The sequence below is a fragment of the Papio anubis genome, chromosome 4, assembly GCF_008728515.1.
Source record: "Papio anubis isolate 15944 chromosome 4, Panubis1.0, whole genome shotgun sequence".
Lineage (NCBI taxonomy): Eukaryota > Metazoa > Chordata > Mammalia > Primates > Cercopithecidae > Papio > Papio anubis.
Genome location: NC_044979.1, coordinates 135,654,913 through 135,671,117, shown reverse-complemented (window position 1 = coordinate 135,671,117; position 16,205 = coordinate 135,654,913). Strand labels below are relative to the sequence as shown.

Below are 16,205 nucleotides of genomic sequence, written 5' to 3'. Positions count from 1 at the left end.
AGAACCATGGGCATGTATGGCAGGATGAGCAAGTCTAGGGCCAGGGCAGCCATCAGCATCCTCTGGGAGTTGGTTGTGACTATTGAAATGCAAATGCTTAAGCTTTGGTGATTTTTTTGTTTGTTTGTTTGTTTCTGAGATGGAGTCTCGCTCTGTTGCCCAGGCTGGAGCACAGTGGCGCGATCTCCGCTCACTGAAAGCTCTGCCTCCCGGGTTCATGCCATTCTCCTGCCTCAGCCTCCTGAGTAGCTGGGACTACAGGTGACCCTGCCTCAGCCTCCTGAGTAGCTGGGACTACAGGTGCCCACCATCATGCCCAGCTAATTTTTTTGTATTTTTAGTAGAGACGGGGGTCTCACCGTGTTAGCCAGGATGGTCTCGATCTCCTGACCTCGGGATCCGCCCGTGTTGGCCTCCCAAAGTGTTGGGATTACAGGCGTGAGCCACGGCGCCTGGCCTTTTTTGTATTTTTTTTTTTTTTTTTTTGTAGAGACAGAATTTCACCATGTTGCCCAGGCTAGTCTCAAGCTCTTGACCTCAAGCGATCCTCCCTGCCTCAGCTTCCCAAAGTGCTGGGATGAAAGGCGTGAGCCACCGCGCCTGGCCCGGGTCTGTTTCTAGTTGCAACAGCTATTAGAAGCCCATTGGAGAGGGCCACGCTTCCATTCACCAGGCCACGGTGGGTGGTGTGCGTGTGTTTTGCTGAGGCCTGGTCATCATGCCGTGGCTCCAAGGTTGGGACCAGCCACAGACCAAGAAGCCGGCCAGGTGCCAGCCGGGGATTCAGGGCTCCCTCTGAACATCCTGTCTTCAGCCCAGCCTTGGCATCCCCGCCAATTTCATCCCAGCCCCCTGCAGCAGTGCGCTAGGGCCCCATCCCTCTGCGGATCACCTTTCTCCACCTCATGCTGTTGGGCCACCTCCTCCAAGAAGCCTTCCCCAACCTCCCTCCTCCCAGCTCCCACCACAGGCAGAATCTGGGTTTGCAGTTGTTTCAGGAATGGAAGCCCCATTCCCAGGTCCTGGGGGGACCCCAAGGCAGGAGGTAGGCAGAGAGGGGTCCTGGGAAGCATAGAGGAGCCCTGAGTTGCTCTGGGGTGGGCAAGGGCCTCCGGGTGCTTCTGTGTGAGTGGTGGCCACAGACTGTCACCTCCAGGAGCCAGAGGGGGTTTACTGGAGGCAACCCACTGTGGGTTGATGGGCAGAGCCAGGGTTGGGGACAGGACACTGGGGCCTGAATCTCGTCTTTCCACTTAGCAGACGTGAGTTCTCTGGCCTCAGTTTCTCGATTTGTGAAATGCAGTGAACCTCGTCTTCAAAGGGCAGTTGTCTGGATTAAGCGAGGCTGTGTGTAGGGCTGTGTGTGTGCACATGGGGCCGTCTTGTGGGCCACCAGAACCTTCCAGCACTTATCAAGGGTGAAGACGGCCCCTGGGGCAGAGGTGTTGGTTTGGGGTCACATGGGGTGAACGGGACTGGTTCTGTCCCTGCCCAGTGCAGGAGCGGGGAGCGAGGTGGTGTTTCTGCAGCCTGGGCTCCGGTATGAGGTTGTCCGAGCACATGCGGGTGTAGGGTGGGATTCCTGAAAAAGGGGCCCCTTGCTCACGGGCACCTCCCATTTCAGCATCACAGGAGGCAACACCAGGAGCCGACATGAGCTCAGGGACTGAACTGCTGTGGCCCGGAGCAGCGCTGCTGGTGCTGTTGGGCGTGGCAGCCAGCTTGTGTGTGCGCTGCTCACGCCCAGGTAGGCGGGGGTCCCGGGAGCATGATGGGGAGAAGGCGTGGATGGTGGATCTCAGAGACCGTCTCAGGCCCAGACGTGGCTGTGGTCAGAAGGGGTGGTCAGATGAACCTCATGATTAAGCCCTGAACCCCTAAACTGCCCCCTGAAGACAATGGTGAGGTGCACCTGTGGGCTTTGGTTTTGCCAGGTCAACTGTGATATCGGGCCAGAGAAATTGCCCCAGACAAGGGAGGGGAGGCGAGGTTGCCTGTGGCATCCACTTTTCCAGCCTCTCCTCTTCTAAAAGAGGGTGAGCAAATACAGGTTTTTGTTGTTGTTGTTGTTGTTGTTGTTGTTGTTTGAGACAGAGCCTTGCTCTCCCAGGCTGGAGGGCAGTGGCGTAATCTCGGCTCACTGCAACCTCTGCCTCTCGGGTTCAAGCGATTCTCCTGCCTCAGCCCCCTGAGTAGCTGGGAACACAGGTGCCCGCCACCACACCCGGCTAATTTTTGTGTTTTTAATAGAGACGGGGTTTCCCCCATGTTGGCCAGGCTGGTCTCGAACTGCTGACCTCAGGTGATCCTCCTGCCTCGGCCTCCCAAAGTGCTGGGATTATAGGAGTGAGCCACCACACCCCGTCCCAAATACTCTTTAATGTCAGGTGGCCGGTGATGATTGACAGTTTGGCCCCCAAGTCCTGTCTGAGTCCTGCTGGGAGACAAGACATGGCAGGGGGTGTCTGACCTCATTTCGCAGCTGCTCCTGGACCCTTTGCTAATCCTGGCCTGTTCTTGCAGGTGCAAAGCGGTCAGAGAAAATCTACCAGCAGAGAAGTTTGTGAGTTGCCTCGATGTCCCTAGCCTGGTGTATTCACGTGCCCTGGGCATGGGCGTCCCCAAGGGAATTCCTGGCACCCCCCCCGTCCTTCACCCCTTCACTCACACCTCCTCCGTGCCAGGCTCTAGCGGGTTCCTAGCCATCAGAGAAGGGAGAGGAAGTGCCCGGAGGCTGTCCAGGCCCTGCTGCAGCTAGGGTTATGGAGGGCTTTGAGAGGCGGGGATGCCTGGGCTGTGGGGCTAGCCACTCTTCAGCTTTCCTGTGAACCCCTCTAGAAGTCCAGGCATCTGGCCAGGCACGATGGTTCACGCCTGTAATCCCAGCACTTTGGGAGACCGAGGCAGGTGGATCACCTGAGGTCAGGAGTTCGAGACCAGCCTGGCCAACGTGGTGAAACCCTGTCTCTACTAAAATACAAAAATTAGCCGGGCATGGTGGTGGGTGCCTGTACTCCCAGCTACTCTGGAGGCTGAGGCAGGAGTATCACTTGAACCCAGGAGACGGAGGTTGCAGAGAACTGAGATTGTGCCACTGCACTCTAGCCTGGGTGAAAAAGCGAGATTCCATCTCAGAAAAAAAAAAAAGAAAAAGAAAAAAAGAAAAGAAAAGAAAAAAAGAAGTCCAGGCACCTGTGTCTTCAGCCTCCCTTTGACCCCAATCCCCCAGGGCTAGTCCGCTCTCCCCCTGCAATGCAAGAGACAGAGACCCCAGCACAGGGTGAAATGTGAACGTTGTTGGAGTCTCCCCTGGGAGAAGCTGCTGGAGCTCTGGGGAGGATGTGGGCAAGTCCCTTGGGGAACCAGGGAAGGACTGTGAGAAAGACCCAGGGAAGGGCAGTGGGTTCAACACTGCAGGCTAGGGCTAAAACCCAAAACAGCCTGGGTACATGGGCAGTAGCCACAGGTGTCCTTTAAGAGAATGACTTGCTGTGGGCCCAGGAGACCTTGGAGGTCCACGTGCACCCCCGAGCAGCCACTCATGACCCACACACGCACGCCACACATCCTTCCTCATTTCCTTTTGCAACTGAAAAACCACAGTGAGATTTGAAAATAGAATCTTCCCATCCTTGCTCAATGTGGGCCAGGGCTAGACCTTTCTCGGTCTTTCTGGCCACGTGGCTTTCTGGCCTGCCTGCAACCTCCCCCGATGCCCCCCACGCCCTTGACTCCTCGGACACTTCCTCCCTCCCCTCTTCTCTCAGGACCTGCCCACCCCCGGCCCCCCGATTGATCTTCGAGCCACAGATGGTCAGGGCCAGACTCAGGGTCCCCATGTGGGAGGTGGAAGGGGAGCTGTTCGGTCCCCTCCCTGGAATGCCTTTGCCTGCCTCTCCATCTGTCACCTCGGTTGGGCTCAGTCCCACCAGTCTGCATGAAGTGACTGCTGTGAGCACAGGCTCCGTTCCTGTGTTGCTTCTCCCAGGAAGCCACATCTGACTCTCTCCTGTGGATTTAGGGTATCTCTCCTAAATCAGGTCACCCTGAGCCCCAGTCTTCCAGGAGTTTGGAAGGCTGGGCCAGGTACCCATTCTGGTTCAGAGGAGGAGTCACCAAACCTGCTTTAATAATGAGCGAATCCACTCCATCACCTGTAATGGTGGCTTCCATTTTCAAGAGCAGCTCATGGTCCAAGATGGCAGCTGGGGCGCCAGCCCTCATCTCTGCATTCCCAGCAGCAGGAAGAAAGAATGAACGAGGATACAAAGGGTGTCTCCCAGTTGCCAGTGCCCCCCTTTAAAAAGATTTATTGGAAATATCAACAACCTTGGCTTGAATCTCATAGACCAGAGCTTAATCCATGGCCACACTTTGGTGCAAGGAAGGCTAGGAATCGTCTTTTATTTCTTTCTTTATTTATTTAGAGATGGAGTCACATTTACTCTGTTGTTCTGGCTGGAGTGCAGTAGAATGATCTTGGCTCACTGCAACCTCTGCCTCCTGGCTTCAAGTGATGCTCCTGTCTCAGCCTCCCGAGTAGCTGGGAATGCAGGCATGCGACACCATAACCAGCTAATTTACGTATTTTTAGTGGAGATGGGGTTTCTCCATGTTGGTCAGGCTGGTCTTGAACTCCCGACCTCAGGTGATCCGCCTGCCTTGGCCTCCCAAAGCCCTGGGATTACAGGCGTGAGCCCCCGCACCGGGCCTCGAGTGTGTGCTTTTTTAAGGAATTGCAAACACTCCTGGGACCAGCAGGTGGGAGGCAGCCTCTTTGTGACTCCTGGCTGAAATGTTTTACCCCAAGTCACTTCTGGATTCCTCATCACCTGCCTTCATTCACCCTCATGCCCCAGAATCTCAGGGCTGCCTCCTCAGCCCTGTCCACAGATCCCTCCTGACCCGTCTCCAGGGACCTGGGACCCCCCGGCAGGATGTGGCCCTGTTGAGGCCACGTCGGGGATGGGTCTGGCTGAGAGCCGGGCTCTAGCCCAGGACCCTGTGTGAGGGGTGGGCACCCAGTGCACAGAGGGGCCAGAGAATGGGGGTAGCAGGGGGAGCTGTGAGGCCTGAAAGGACAGCGGTTCCTCCACACTGTCACCCTGGTCCGTCCCTCTGCTCTCCCTCCTCATCCCTGCCTGTCCCTCTCTCCTGTCCCTGTGTCCTTGGACTGTGGGAGGCCAGGCCCAGGCTCAGCACAGCCCATGCATTTCCAGGCGTGAGGACCAACAGAGCTTCACAGGGTCCTGGACCTACTCCTGTGAGTCTCCAAGGGCCCCCTCCAAGGGCTGGGCTCTGGGTTGGGGGTGTCCCTATCAAGTTCTCTCGGTCCCCATTGCCGTAAGACCATGGCCAGGCCTGATGTGGGGGGATGATGGGGTGAGGGGGCTGGGCTAGCCTGGAGGCCCAGCCAACACCCCACTTCTTGCCCTTTGCAGTGGTCGGGCAGGCATGGCCAGGAGCCCTGGAGGACACGGCACCCACAAGGTAGGTCACAGCCCCCCAGGAAGTGACAAGAAGGAAAGTCCTGTAGGTCCCTACCTGGTGAGCCCAGGTCAAGACCTCCCTCCCTCCCTGGACCCCAGAGCTCCAGGGCTCAGCTATGAAGGCCCCACCAGGGGTATAGGGGATGTATCCTGGGGGGCATCTCCGCTACGGCCCCTCCTTCAACCCGCTCCTTCCCCCTCCCTGCAGGAAGGACAAGCTGTTGCAATTCTCCCCAGGCCTGGAGGGTGAGTGGCACAGGGCAGGCACAGGGACAGGCCTAGCCAAGCTGGGACTAAGACAGGCGAACACCCCATGGGACAGGTGTCGTGCAGGGGGGGCTGTGGGGCCAGGCGAGACCTCCCCAGGAGAGACACACAGGCTGGGGCAGGGCGGGCTCCTGGAATCGGCCTGGCAGGGGGAGGGTGCACACTCGCACATGCCCCACTGAGGGGACAGGGAGCACTGCAAAGGCTCAGACACGGGAAATAGCTCGCCCTGCCTTGGGCTGCAGCGCCCGAGCTGGGTGGAAAGCAGGGGCCAGGGGAGAGAGCGATGAGCTGGGCCTTTCTTCCAGATCCAGCATCTTGCAGGTACCAGAACTTCAGCAAAGGTAGGTGGGCTGCTGAGGAAAGGGGGAGGCCACAGTGGGGGCCACAGCCCATGGGCTCAGGCCCGATTCTCGCCTCCTTCCGCAGGAAGCAGACACGGGTCGGAGGAAGGCTACATGTGAGTGACCTTGGTCCTGTCCCCCTGCCTCACCTCTCCCCCTGCCCTACCTGCCTGCCACAGCCCTGGGCTTCCTGGTCCAGGAACCACCCTCTTGCACTAGAACAAGGCATCCAGGTTCCCCTCCTTCTCCTGACAGGCAGGCACTGGGTGACACTGTTGTCTCTCAGGTGACCCTGGCTTTGTGGGACCGGACTTGGCCCTGCTCTGGGACACAGGGTGTCGGGGTGGGGGATGGAGACTCATTCAGCATCACCCAGTCAAAGACAAGCTACAGGACACCCAGAACCCCTCCAGGGTGTTGCATCATCTCACAGATGGGCAAACTACGGGGACTGGCCTAAGGTCACAAAGCAAGGTGGCTCACCAGGTGCGGTGGTTCATGCCTGCAATCCTGGGACTTTGGGAGGCTGAGGCAGGCAGACCACCTGAGGCCAGGGGTTCAAGACCAGCCTGGCCAACATGGTGAAACCCCGTCTCTACTAAAAATAATTAGCCAGGTGTGGTGGTGCGTGCCTGTAATCCCAGCTACTTGGGAGGCTGAGGCAGGAGAATCGCTTGAACCTGGGAGGCTGAGGTTGCAGTGAGCCGAGATCATGCCACTGCACTCCAGCCTGGATGACAGAGACTCTGCCTCAAAAAACAAGGCCGGGCGCTGTGGCTCAAGCCTGTAATCCCAGCATCTCTTTGAGTGCGTCGAGACGGGCTGGATCACGCAGGTCAGGAGATCGAGATCATCCTGGCTACCACGGGTGAAACCCCGGGCTCTCTACCAAAAAATACAAAAACCAGCTGGGCTAAGTGATGGCCTGCCCCAGAAGCTACTGGGAGAGGCTGAGGCAGGAGAATGGCGGGAACCCGGGAGGCGGAGCTTGCAGTGAGCTGAGACCCGGCCACCGCACTCCAGCCCAGCGACAGAGAGCCAGACTCAGTCTCAAAAAAAAAAAAAAAAAAAAAACACACACACACACACACAAAAAGGTGGCTCCAACCATGGCTGGCCACGCTCCTCCAGCCCCTGCCCCCTGCCCCTCGGTGGCTCAGAGGTCCCAGGAAGTGGGGGTGGGTGAATCAGAGAGGAGATCCTGGCAGACCCCCATGACGAGCAATGGTGGGAGCAGCCCTGGCCTCACCGTCCCCCTACAGAGCCCCCCAACTTGACCTCCAGCCTGCCCTGAAACCTGTGCTGTGTATGTTCTCTTGGCCAGAGACCCCATTGCCATGGAGTATTACAACTGGGGGCGGTTCCGGAAGCCCCCGGAAGGTGAGGTGAAGGACAAAGCCGGTGGTGGGGGAGGAAGTAGAGTGGGAGCTCGGGGCAGAAGCCACACCTCCAGCAGGAGAGGACGCTGGGCCTGGGTTCAGGTGAATTGGCAAAGCCGGCTGGGTGGACTGAAGGAGGCTGGTGCTGCAGGCAGGGGCCAAGGAGGGCTAGGGGGCAGGTGGGTCAGCGTGGGAGCTGTGGGCACAGGCGTGGGAGAGAGGAGTGGGTCACAGGGGCAGGGAACTAGAAGGCTGGCTCGGGGAGGTCGGGGGAGGCCAGGTCCTTGTCAACGAGGACTGAGCATCTCCTCCTGAGCCCAGAAGGTACCCGGGACGGTGATCCCTGCAGGCTCTGAGGCCACCAGAACCTTGGTCCCTGAATGCCTTTGCTTTATAGAAAGGACAACTGAGAGGCTGGGCACGGTGGCTCACGCCTGTAATCCCAGCACTTTGGGAGGCCAAGGTGGGTGGATCACCTGAGGTCAGGAGTTCAAGACCAGTGTGGCCAACGTGCTGAAACCCAGTCTCTACCAAAAAAAAAAAAAAAAAATTAGCCGGGCATGGTGGTGCATGCCTGTAATCTCAGCTAGTCAGGAGGCTGAGACAAGAGAATCGCTTGAACCTGGGAGGCAGAAGCTGCAGTGAGCTAAAATCATGCTGTTGTACTCCAGCCTGGGCAACAGAGCAAGACTCCATCTCAAAAAAAAAAAAAAAACCAAAAAAAAAAAAAAAAAAGGGCAACTGAGGACTCAGGGTGGGAGGAGCCTGCTGAGAGGTGCATGGGCCCGGGGCTTGAATCCAGCTGCCTGACCTGGCTCCTGCCTGGACCATGCTGGGTAGGTGTTGGGGGGTCCTCTTCTGCCCCCACCACTGCCACCTCCTTTTTTTTTTTTTTTTTTTTTTTGAGACAGAGCCTTGCTCTGTCACCCAGGCTGAGTGCAATGGCACGATCTTGGTACACTGCAACCTCCACCTCCCAGGTTCAAGCGATTCTCCTGCATCAGCCTCCCAAGTAGCTGGGATTACAGGCGCCCGCCACCACGCCTGGCTCATTTTTTGTATTTCTGGTAGTGACGGGGTTTCACCGTATTGACCAGGCCGGTCTTCAACTCCTGATCTCAGGTGATCCGCTCGCCTCAGCCTCCCAAAGTGCTGGGATTACAGGCGTGAGCCACCCCACCAGGCCAGCAGTGCTCAATTTCTTAGGACCCCAACATCACTGATGGATTTTGGGTGGGGAATCGGTCAGAGCCCAGCTTCCCCATTACAAGACCAAGATGGGGTGCCAGGCGCTGAGGTGCCACACTCAGCCTGGGTCCCCAAGCAAAGCGTCCCCAGCCTGCCCCGCCCTGTCTGGAAGAGTCCAGCCCCTCCCGGCAGTGGCTCTAGGGAAAGCTCCTGATTAGAGATGAGCCCTGAGGCTGCCCCTGCCTCCCTCCCTCCCTCCAGCCACCCATCGTGGGCCTGAATTGCAACCTTCCCCCAGAGTACCTCCTCCCAAGTGCATTTGGAGGGGATCTCAGAAGACAGAGAAGGAGGCTGGACACAGTGACTCATGTCTGTAATCCCAGCATTTTGGGAAGATGGCCTAAGTTTAGGGGCTCGGGATCAGCCTGGGCAACACAGCGAGATCCTCTCTCTACAAAAAATTTTAAAAGTTAGCTGGGCACGGTGGTACGTGCCTGTAGTTCCAGCTACTCAGGAGGCTGAGGGGTAGGAGGATCGTTTGAGCCAGGAGTTGGAGGCTGCAGTGAGCTATAACTTTGCCAATGTCCTCCAGCCTGAGTGACAGAGCGGACACCATCTCAACAAGAAACAAAGAAGACAGAGAAGGAGCTCAGGGCTCAGGGAAAAGCCTACAGAGGCGCCAGGCCAGCGCCCATTAGGAAGCTCATCCAGGAGAAGGCTTGAGGTCCCAGAGGACCCAGAGGGCTAGGGCTTGGCAGGAAAGGTCCCCTGCAAAGGGAAGGCAGGACAGAGGCGGAGGATGAGCCAGGCCTTGCAGGGCCTGCCCACACCCCCGTGCCCGCTCCTCTCTCTCCTACAGATGATGCCAATTCCTATGAGAATGTGCTCATTTGCAAGCAGAAAACCACAGAGCCAGGTGAGGCTGCCCAGCCAGGGGCAGGCTGGGGCCGGGAGCAGCAGGCCTCCTTGGCCCCTGCACTCCCCACTGCTCAAAGGCCGCCCCCACTTTGAAACCGAAGGCTCTCAGATCCCTGGGTACCTTTGGGTAGAGCCTTGCCCCTAGTATCCTCGGAGGAGACTCTGTTGGCTCCTGGTGCCTCTGTGGGACTGAGCCAAGGGGGGCCTATTCTCCCTCTCTGCAGTTGCCCAGCAGGACGGCACAGGTGGCCTCTGCAGAGGAGACCACATCCCGTCGCCGGCCCTGAAGACTGGCCCCACTTCTGGTCTCTGTCCCTCTGCCTCCCCGGAAGAAGATGAGGAATCCGAGGATTATCAGAACTCAGCATCCATCCATCAGTGGCGCGAGTCCAGGAGGGTCATGGGTAGGTGGCCAGAGGAGGATGCAGGGTGGCCCACTTAGGGCAGGCTTGAGGGACTGGCCTGGAAGGGCGGGCTGAAAGTGGGCTTCCCTCCAGCCAGTCCAGCTAACCCCGCAGTGATGCCTGGGTGCAGGGGCAGCTGCAGAGACCTTGAACCACACAGGACGGCCCTCGGCAGCCACCCAGCCTCTGGGGTGGGGTCAGGTCCTCCCGGGCAGGCCGCCCCATCCAGCTGCATGCATAGAGTAACACATTCACCTGCTCTCAGAGCAGGACGATCTTCGGCAAATCCCAGAGACGGGACAGACACACACTGCTAGGACCTGTCCGGCATGGCGTTTCCCGCAGGCTGTTTTGTGGAGTCTGGGGTCCGAGTCTGGGGGAATAGTTAGGGGTGTCTCCACATGACCCACTCGATGACCTGTCTGCCCGCTGGTCCGCAGGGCAACTCCAGAGACAAGCCTCCCCTGGCCCGGTGGGAAGCCCAGACGAGGAGGAGGACGGGGAACCGGATTACGTGAACGGGGAGGTGGCGGCCACAGAAGCCTAGGGCAGACCAAGAAGAAAGGTACAGCCCCTGCTCTCCAGCTGCTGTAGGCCAAGGACTGGAGGTCTTGCCAGGCTGCAGGACCCCCAATCCAAGGGAACAGCCGAGAGTGTGGGTGGAGGGGCCATGGTGGGGGCTGCAGGGTGCACCCATGGGTGCTCCAAGAGGGCAGCTTGGCGACTCTGTTCCTGTGTTCTGGCCAGGGGCATCAGGCAGGGAATTCTGGTGACTTCGGGGGCAAAGGATTGGGCACCGGGTGGGTCTCCCAACTCCACTGCATCCTCCTGGCTGCCACCTTGGACCAAGTGACAACCTCCCAGAAATTAGTTCCTCACATGGTGCCTCCCTCTCAGACAAGACATCCCACACACAGCCGGGCGCGGTGGCTCACACCTGTAATCCCAGCACTTTGGGAGGCCGAGGCAGGCGGATCACCTGAGGTCAGGAGTTTGAGACCAGCCTGGCCAACATGGTGAAACTTCATCTCTACTAAAAACACAAAAGATGAGCCGGGCATGGTGGTGGGCGCCTGTAGTCCCAGTTACTTGGGAGGCTGAGGCAGGAGAATCATTTGAACCCTGGAGGCGGAGGTTGCAGTGAGCGGAGATCGCACCACTGTACTCCACCCTGGGCGACAGAGCGAGACTCCGTCTCAATAAACAAATAAAAAAACAGACCAGACATCGCACACAAAGCCTCAGCCCAGCAGGCACTCGGTCACTGCTGGGAACAGACAGGAGGCGGGGACACTGGGAAATGTAACAGTGGTTGAGACGCACTGAGGAGCCACCGCAGGCCAGTGAGATGGAGTGATGCTAAGTGTTCACACGTGCACCATCTCTTGGCACCCAAAGCCACAGAGCAGTGAAGCCACCTGCCCAAGGTCACATCTTGGAGTAAGGGGAGGAGGAGATGGAAGCCCCAGTGGTCAGACATCAGACATCAAAGCCCAGGCTGGGTCTACCGCTTGGGAAGCAGGATGGATCCCCAGAGGGCCTTGAAGGCTGCCCAGAGCCTCCATCTGGGAGACCCAGGCCGTCATCTCAGTGAGCAGGCTGGAGGGTGGAAACCACATTGAACCTGGGCGGTCAAGACTCAGCCCCAGAGGCAGGTGCAGGAGTTTGAGCCGCGTGTGCAGAGCCCCACGTCATTCATTCAACCAGTATCCACTGGACCCCTGCTATGGGCAAGTCCCGCTCTAGGTGCTGGGGACACCAACATAAAGAACAGGAAACCCCTGACCCCTTAGAACTTACGTTCTGGTGGGAGAGAGAAAACAGATAGGGCCGGACACAGTGGTCATGCCTATAAATCCTAGCACTTCGGGAGGCTGAGGCGGGAGGATCCTTTGAGCCTCTGAGTTTGAGGCTGGCCCGGGCAACATAGCAAGACCTCTGTTTCTACAAAAACTTTCTTTTTTTTTTTTTTTTTTAATGAGACAGAGTATCACTGTCACTCAGGCTGGAGTGCAGTGGCATGATCTCGGCTCACTGCAACCTCTGCCTCCTGGGTTCAAGTGATTCTCATGCCTCAGCCTTCCAAGTAGCTGGGATTACAGGCACGCGCCACTATGTCCAGCCTCTACAAAAACTTTTAAAATTAGCCAGGCATGGTGGTGGATGCCCCAGAGTCCCACTGACTCGTGAGGCTGAGGTGGGAAGATCACTTGAGCCTGGGAGGTCAAGGTTGCAATGAGCCACGGTTGCTGCAGTGAGCTGTGGTCGCGCCACTGCACTCAAGCCTGGGCAACAGAGCAAGACCCCATCTCAAAAAACAAAACAATTTAAAAATTAGCTGGGCATAGTGGTGTGTGCCTGTAGTCCCAGCTACTTGGGAGGCTGAGGCAGGAGGATCACTTGAGCCCGGGAGTTCAAGGCTACAGTGAGCTATGATGGTACCACTGTACTCCAGCCAGGATGACAGAATGAGACCCAGTCAAAAAAAAAAAAAAAAGAAAGAAAACAGGTAAGAAGACATGGCATGTTCACTGGTGGTAAGTCCGGCAGAGATAAACAAAATAGGGAAGCAGGGCAGGAAGTAGTGTGGGGCTGTGGGCACGACGGGGTGTTGCAATTTAAGGAAGGAGGCTATAGAAGCCTTTCAGAGGTCCCTTCCTCACCCCATCTGGGGGAAGGGCATCCAGGCAGAGGGAACAACGGAGGCCCCAGGGTGGAATGAGCCCCACAGGTCTGAGCAAAGCCGGGGTGGGGAGGAGCGGGTGAGGGGAAGCTAGTGGAGGTCGAGGCCGGAGGTGGGGAGGCTGACCAGGCAGGGCCAGCACTTGGGGTTTTACTGCATGAGATGGGAGGGAGGGAGGGAGACATAAAGGTTGTTTTTTCTTTTTTTTTCATCCCTGTTGCCCAGGCTGAAGTGCAACGGCACAATCTCAGCTCACTGCAACCTCCACCTCCTGGGTTCAAGCGATTCTCCTGCCTCAGCCTCCCGAGTAGCTAGGATTACAGAGATCTGCCACCACGCCTGGCTAATTTTTTTGTATTTGTTTTCTCAGAAGGAGTTTCGCTCTGTCACCCAGGCTGGAGTGCAGTGGTGCGATCTCGGCTCACTGCAACCTCTGCTTCCTGGGTTCAGGTTTCTCCTGCCTCAGCCTCCCGAGTAGCTGGACTACAGGCACGTGCCACCACACATGGCTAATTTTTTTTTTTTTGTAAAAAAGACTGGCTAGATGTTTCTAATTCAATTTCTCTGGGTGTTGGGCAGACAAATGGGTACTGGGAGAGTGGGTACAGGAAGCCCAGGAAGGACCCAGGCACTGGTGCCATCTGGGCCAGGGGTGGCAGCAGTGGAGACAGGGGTGGGCAACATGGCGAAATGCTGTCTCCACATAATATACAAAAATTTGCCAGGTATAGTGGTGCACACGTGTAGTCCCAGCTACTCGGAGGCTGAGGTGGGAGGATAGCTTGAGTCTAGGAGGTTGAGCTGCTGTGAGCTGCCCCAAACCAGTGGTTCTGGTTCTCAGGAACAAAATACAGATCAAGGCAAACCTCCTTCTACAAACTTTCCTCTTCATTTAAGGAGTCAAGGCGAAGAGGGACTATTGTGCTCATGGACCTGTCGCTGCTTTCCAAGGACCATTTCCCAGAGCTACTCAACTTTTAAGCCCCTGCCATGGTTGCTCCTGGAAGGAGAACCAGCCACCCTGAGGACCACATGGCCAGGCGCGCACAGCCCGGGAAAGGACAGTTACCCACAGGAGCTGCAGCCCTGCCAGCAAGCCCTCTCCCAACCCAGGCTTTGTGGGGCAGGCACCTGGTACCGAGGGTAACCCGGCTCCTGGTATGGATGGATGCGTAGGATTTAGGATAAGCTGTCGCCCTGTCCCCATACCAAAACCACTGTCCAACACTGGTATCTGTGTCCTTTTGTGCTATGAATTTGGATTCCTAATTGCTATTGTTGGTTGCCGGGGTCTTAAAGGATTGATAAGCTTCTCCAGTTAACTTATAGAGGGGGAGCCATATTTAATATTCTGGATTTCAGAGTACAGATTTCTGTGTTGTCTCCTAGAAAGCATTACATGTAGTTAATTTCAGCATCCTGGTTGGGCGGGGCCCTGGCTCTCTTCCCCTTTAGTGGGACCTCCCCTTTCTTTGGGCTTCAGTTCACTAAGGAAGAAATAAGGCTGTCGCCATCTTTATGCGCTTTCAGTGGAAATGTCATTTGCTATGGACAATAGTGCGTGAGAGTTTAGAGAAGTAGTGACCAGAACGGGGCGGAGTAGGTCTCCTCCATGGCCCAGAATCCTCCTCTGCTCCAGGGCTGGCCTCTGCAGAGCTGATTAGACAGTAATATGACTGTCTCATGGGAAGAGCAGGGCCCAGAGGGACCTTCTGAGTCAGAAATGCTGCCAGAAAAAGTATCTCCTCCAACCAAAACATCTCAATAAAACCATTTTAGTTGAAAAGCAGTGATTATCCTGTGTCTCCTTTCCCCTGCTTCAGGTGAAAAACCTTTTATAAAAATACAAAAATGGAGCCGGGCGCGGTGGCTCAAGCCTGTAATCCCAGCACTTCTGGGAGGCCGAGATGGGTGGATCACGAGGTCAGGAGATCGAGACCATCCTGGCTAATACGGTGAAACACCGTCTCTACTAAAAAATACAAAAAACTAGCTGGGCGAGGTGGCGGGCGCCTGTAGTCCCAGCTACTCGGGAGGCTGAGGCAGGAGAATGGCATGAACCCGGGAGGCGGAGCTTGCAGTGAGCCGAGATCGCGCCACTGCACTCCAGCCTGGGCGACAGAGCGAGACTCTGTCTCAAAAACAAACAAACAAACAAACAAAAATTAGCTGGGCATGGTGGTGCATGCCTGTAGTCTCAACTACCTGGGAGGCTGAGGAAGGAAAATCACTTGAACCCAGAAGGTTGCAGTGAACGGTGATTGCACCACTGCACTCCAGCCTGGGCGAAAGAGGGAGACCTTGTCTCCAAAAACATAACCAAATACAAAAAACCTTAAGGGAATGACGGCCACAGCTCCTGTTTAATAAAAAGGGACCCTGAGGGTGTCAGGCCTGCGGATGGGATCTTAGTTCCCAAGTCCAGCCGTCTTTCTGGGATGGCCCAGGGACTCTTCCCATGAGAAGAAATTAATGCAACAAGTTAGGAAATCCAAAGAAACGTCTAGAACCCAACTGCTGCCCGCGTGTTACTTCACACCCTGAAGTCCTGACTGCACAACCTCAGGGACAAGCTTCTCTTCCTTGTTTTTGTAAGAGTCTCACTCTGTCGCCCAGGCTGGAGTGCAGTGGCACTATCTTGCCTCACTACAATCTCTGCCTCCTGGGTTCAAACAATTCTCCTGCCTCAGCCTCTTGAGTAGCTGGGATTACAGGCATGTACCACCATGCCCAGGTAATTTTGTGTTTTCGTAGAGACGGGATTTCTCTGTGTTGGCCAGGCTGGCCTTGAACCCTGATCTCATGTGATCCACCGGCCTTGGCCTCCCAAAGTGCTGGGATTACAGGCGTGAGCCACTGTGCCCAAATGGGCCAGGTATGGTGGCTAATACCTGTAATGCCAGCACTTTGGGAGGCTGAGGTGGGAGGATTACTTGAGACCAGGAGTTTGTGACCAGTCCCAGCAATATAGCAAGACCCTATTTCTACAAAAAATTAAAAATTAGCTGAGCATCGTGATGCATGCCTGTAGTCCCAGCTACTCGGAAGGCTGAGGTGGGAGGATCACTTGAGGACAGGAGTTTGAGATCAGTCTCAGCAATAGAGCGAGACCCCATTTCCACAAAAAATTTAAAAATTAGCTGGGCATCATGGTGCATGCTTGTAGTCCCAGCTACTTGGGAGGCTGAGGTATGAGGATCACTTAAGCCCAGGAGGTTGAGGCTGCAGTGAGCCAGGATTGGCCCACTACACTCTAGCCTGGGCAACAGAGCAAGACCCTATCTTAAAAATAAAATAAATAAATTAAAAAAACCAGAAACAAAATAGCATCTTAAAAAAAAAAAAAAAAAAAAAAGGCAATTCTACAAATTAGTAGGAAATTCCCCGGGGAATTCTAAAGCAAGCACAAAGGCAAGCACAAAGAGTATGGTCTAGAACACAGGAAGGGCGTCACGGTGTTTTCCTGAGGGCTGGGCTGCGTCTCTCCACTCTGCGGCCCTCTCTGAGAGGCTCGCCACCTGGCCATTCTGAGA

The 16,205-nt window shown here is 56.2% G+C and overlaps 1 protein-coding gene across 7 annotated transcripts in view; it reads left to right on the top strand.

Moving 5' to 3' along the window:
* LAT2 (linker for activation of T cells family member 2) overlaps nt 1-14,461 on the top strand; it is a 31,781-nt gene extending 17,320 nt beyond the window's left edge. Inside the window, exons 3-14 of one of the 7 annotated variants that reach the window (XR_004183306.1) lie at nt 1,621-1,747; nt 2,524-2,563; nt 5,220-5,263; nt 5,442-5,490; nt 5,698-5,735; nt 6,065-6,100; nt 6,186-6,216; nt 7,425-7,581; nt 9,527-9,583; nt 9,810-9,989; nt 10,430-10,554; nt 13,570-14,461. Coding sequence is in view for 6 of the 7 variants with exons in the window: in XM_031665474.1 (XP_031521334.1) it covers nt 1,654-1,747; nt 2,524-2,563; nt 5,220-5,263; nt 5,442-5,490; nt 5,698-5,735; nt 6,065-6,100; nt 6,186-6,216; nt 7,425-7,480; nt 9,527-9,583; nt 9,810-9,989; nt 13,570-13,697 (753 nt within the window). In the remaining variant the exon portion in view is untranslated. Of the gene's footprint in view, nt 1-494; nt 1,748-2,523; nt 2,564-5,219; nt 5,264-5,441; nt 5,491-5,697; nt 5,736-6,064; nt 6,101-6,185; nt 6,217-7,424; nt 7,582-9,526; nt 9,584-9,809; nt 9,990-10,429; nt 10,555-13,569 lie in introns of those variants that run through there. The other 6 variants (XM_031665476.1, XM_031665474.1, XM_031665475.1 and 3 more) reach the window with 6 other exon arrangements.
* Nucleotides 14,462-16,205: the final 1,744 nt, after the last annotated feature.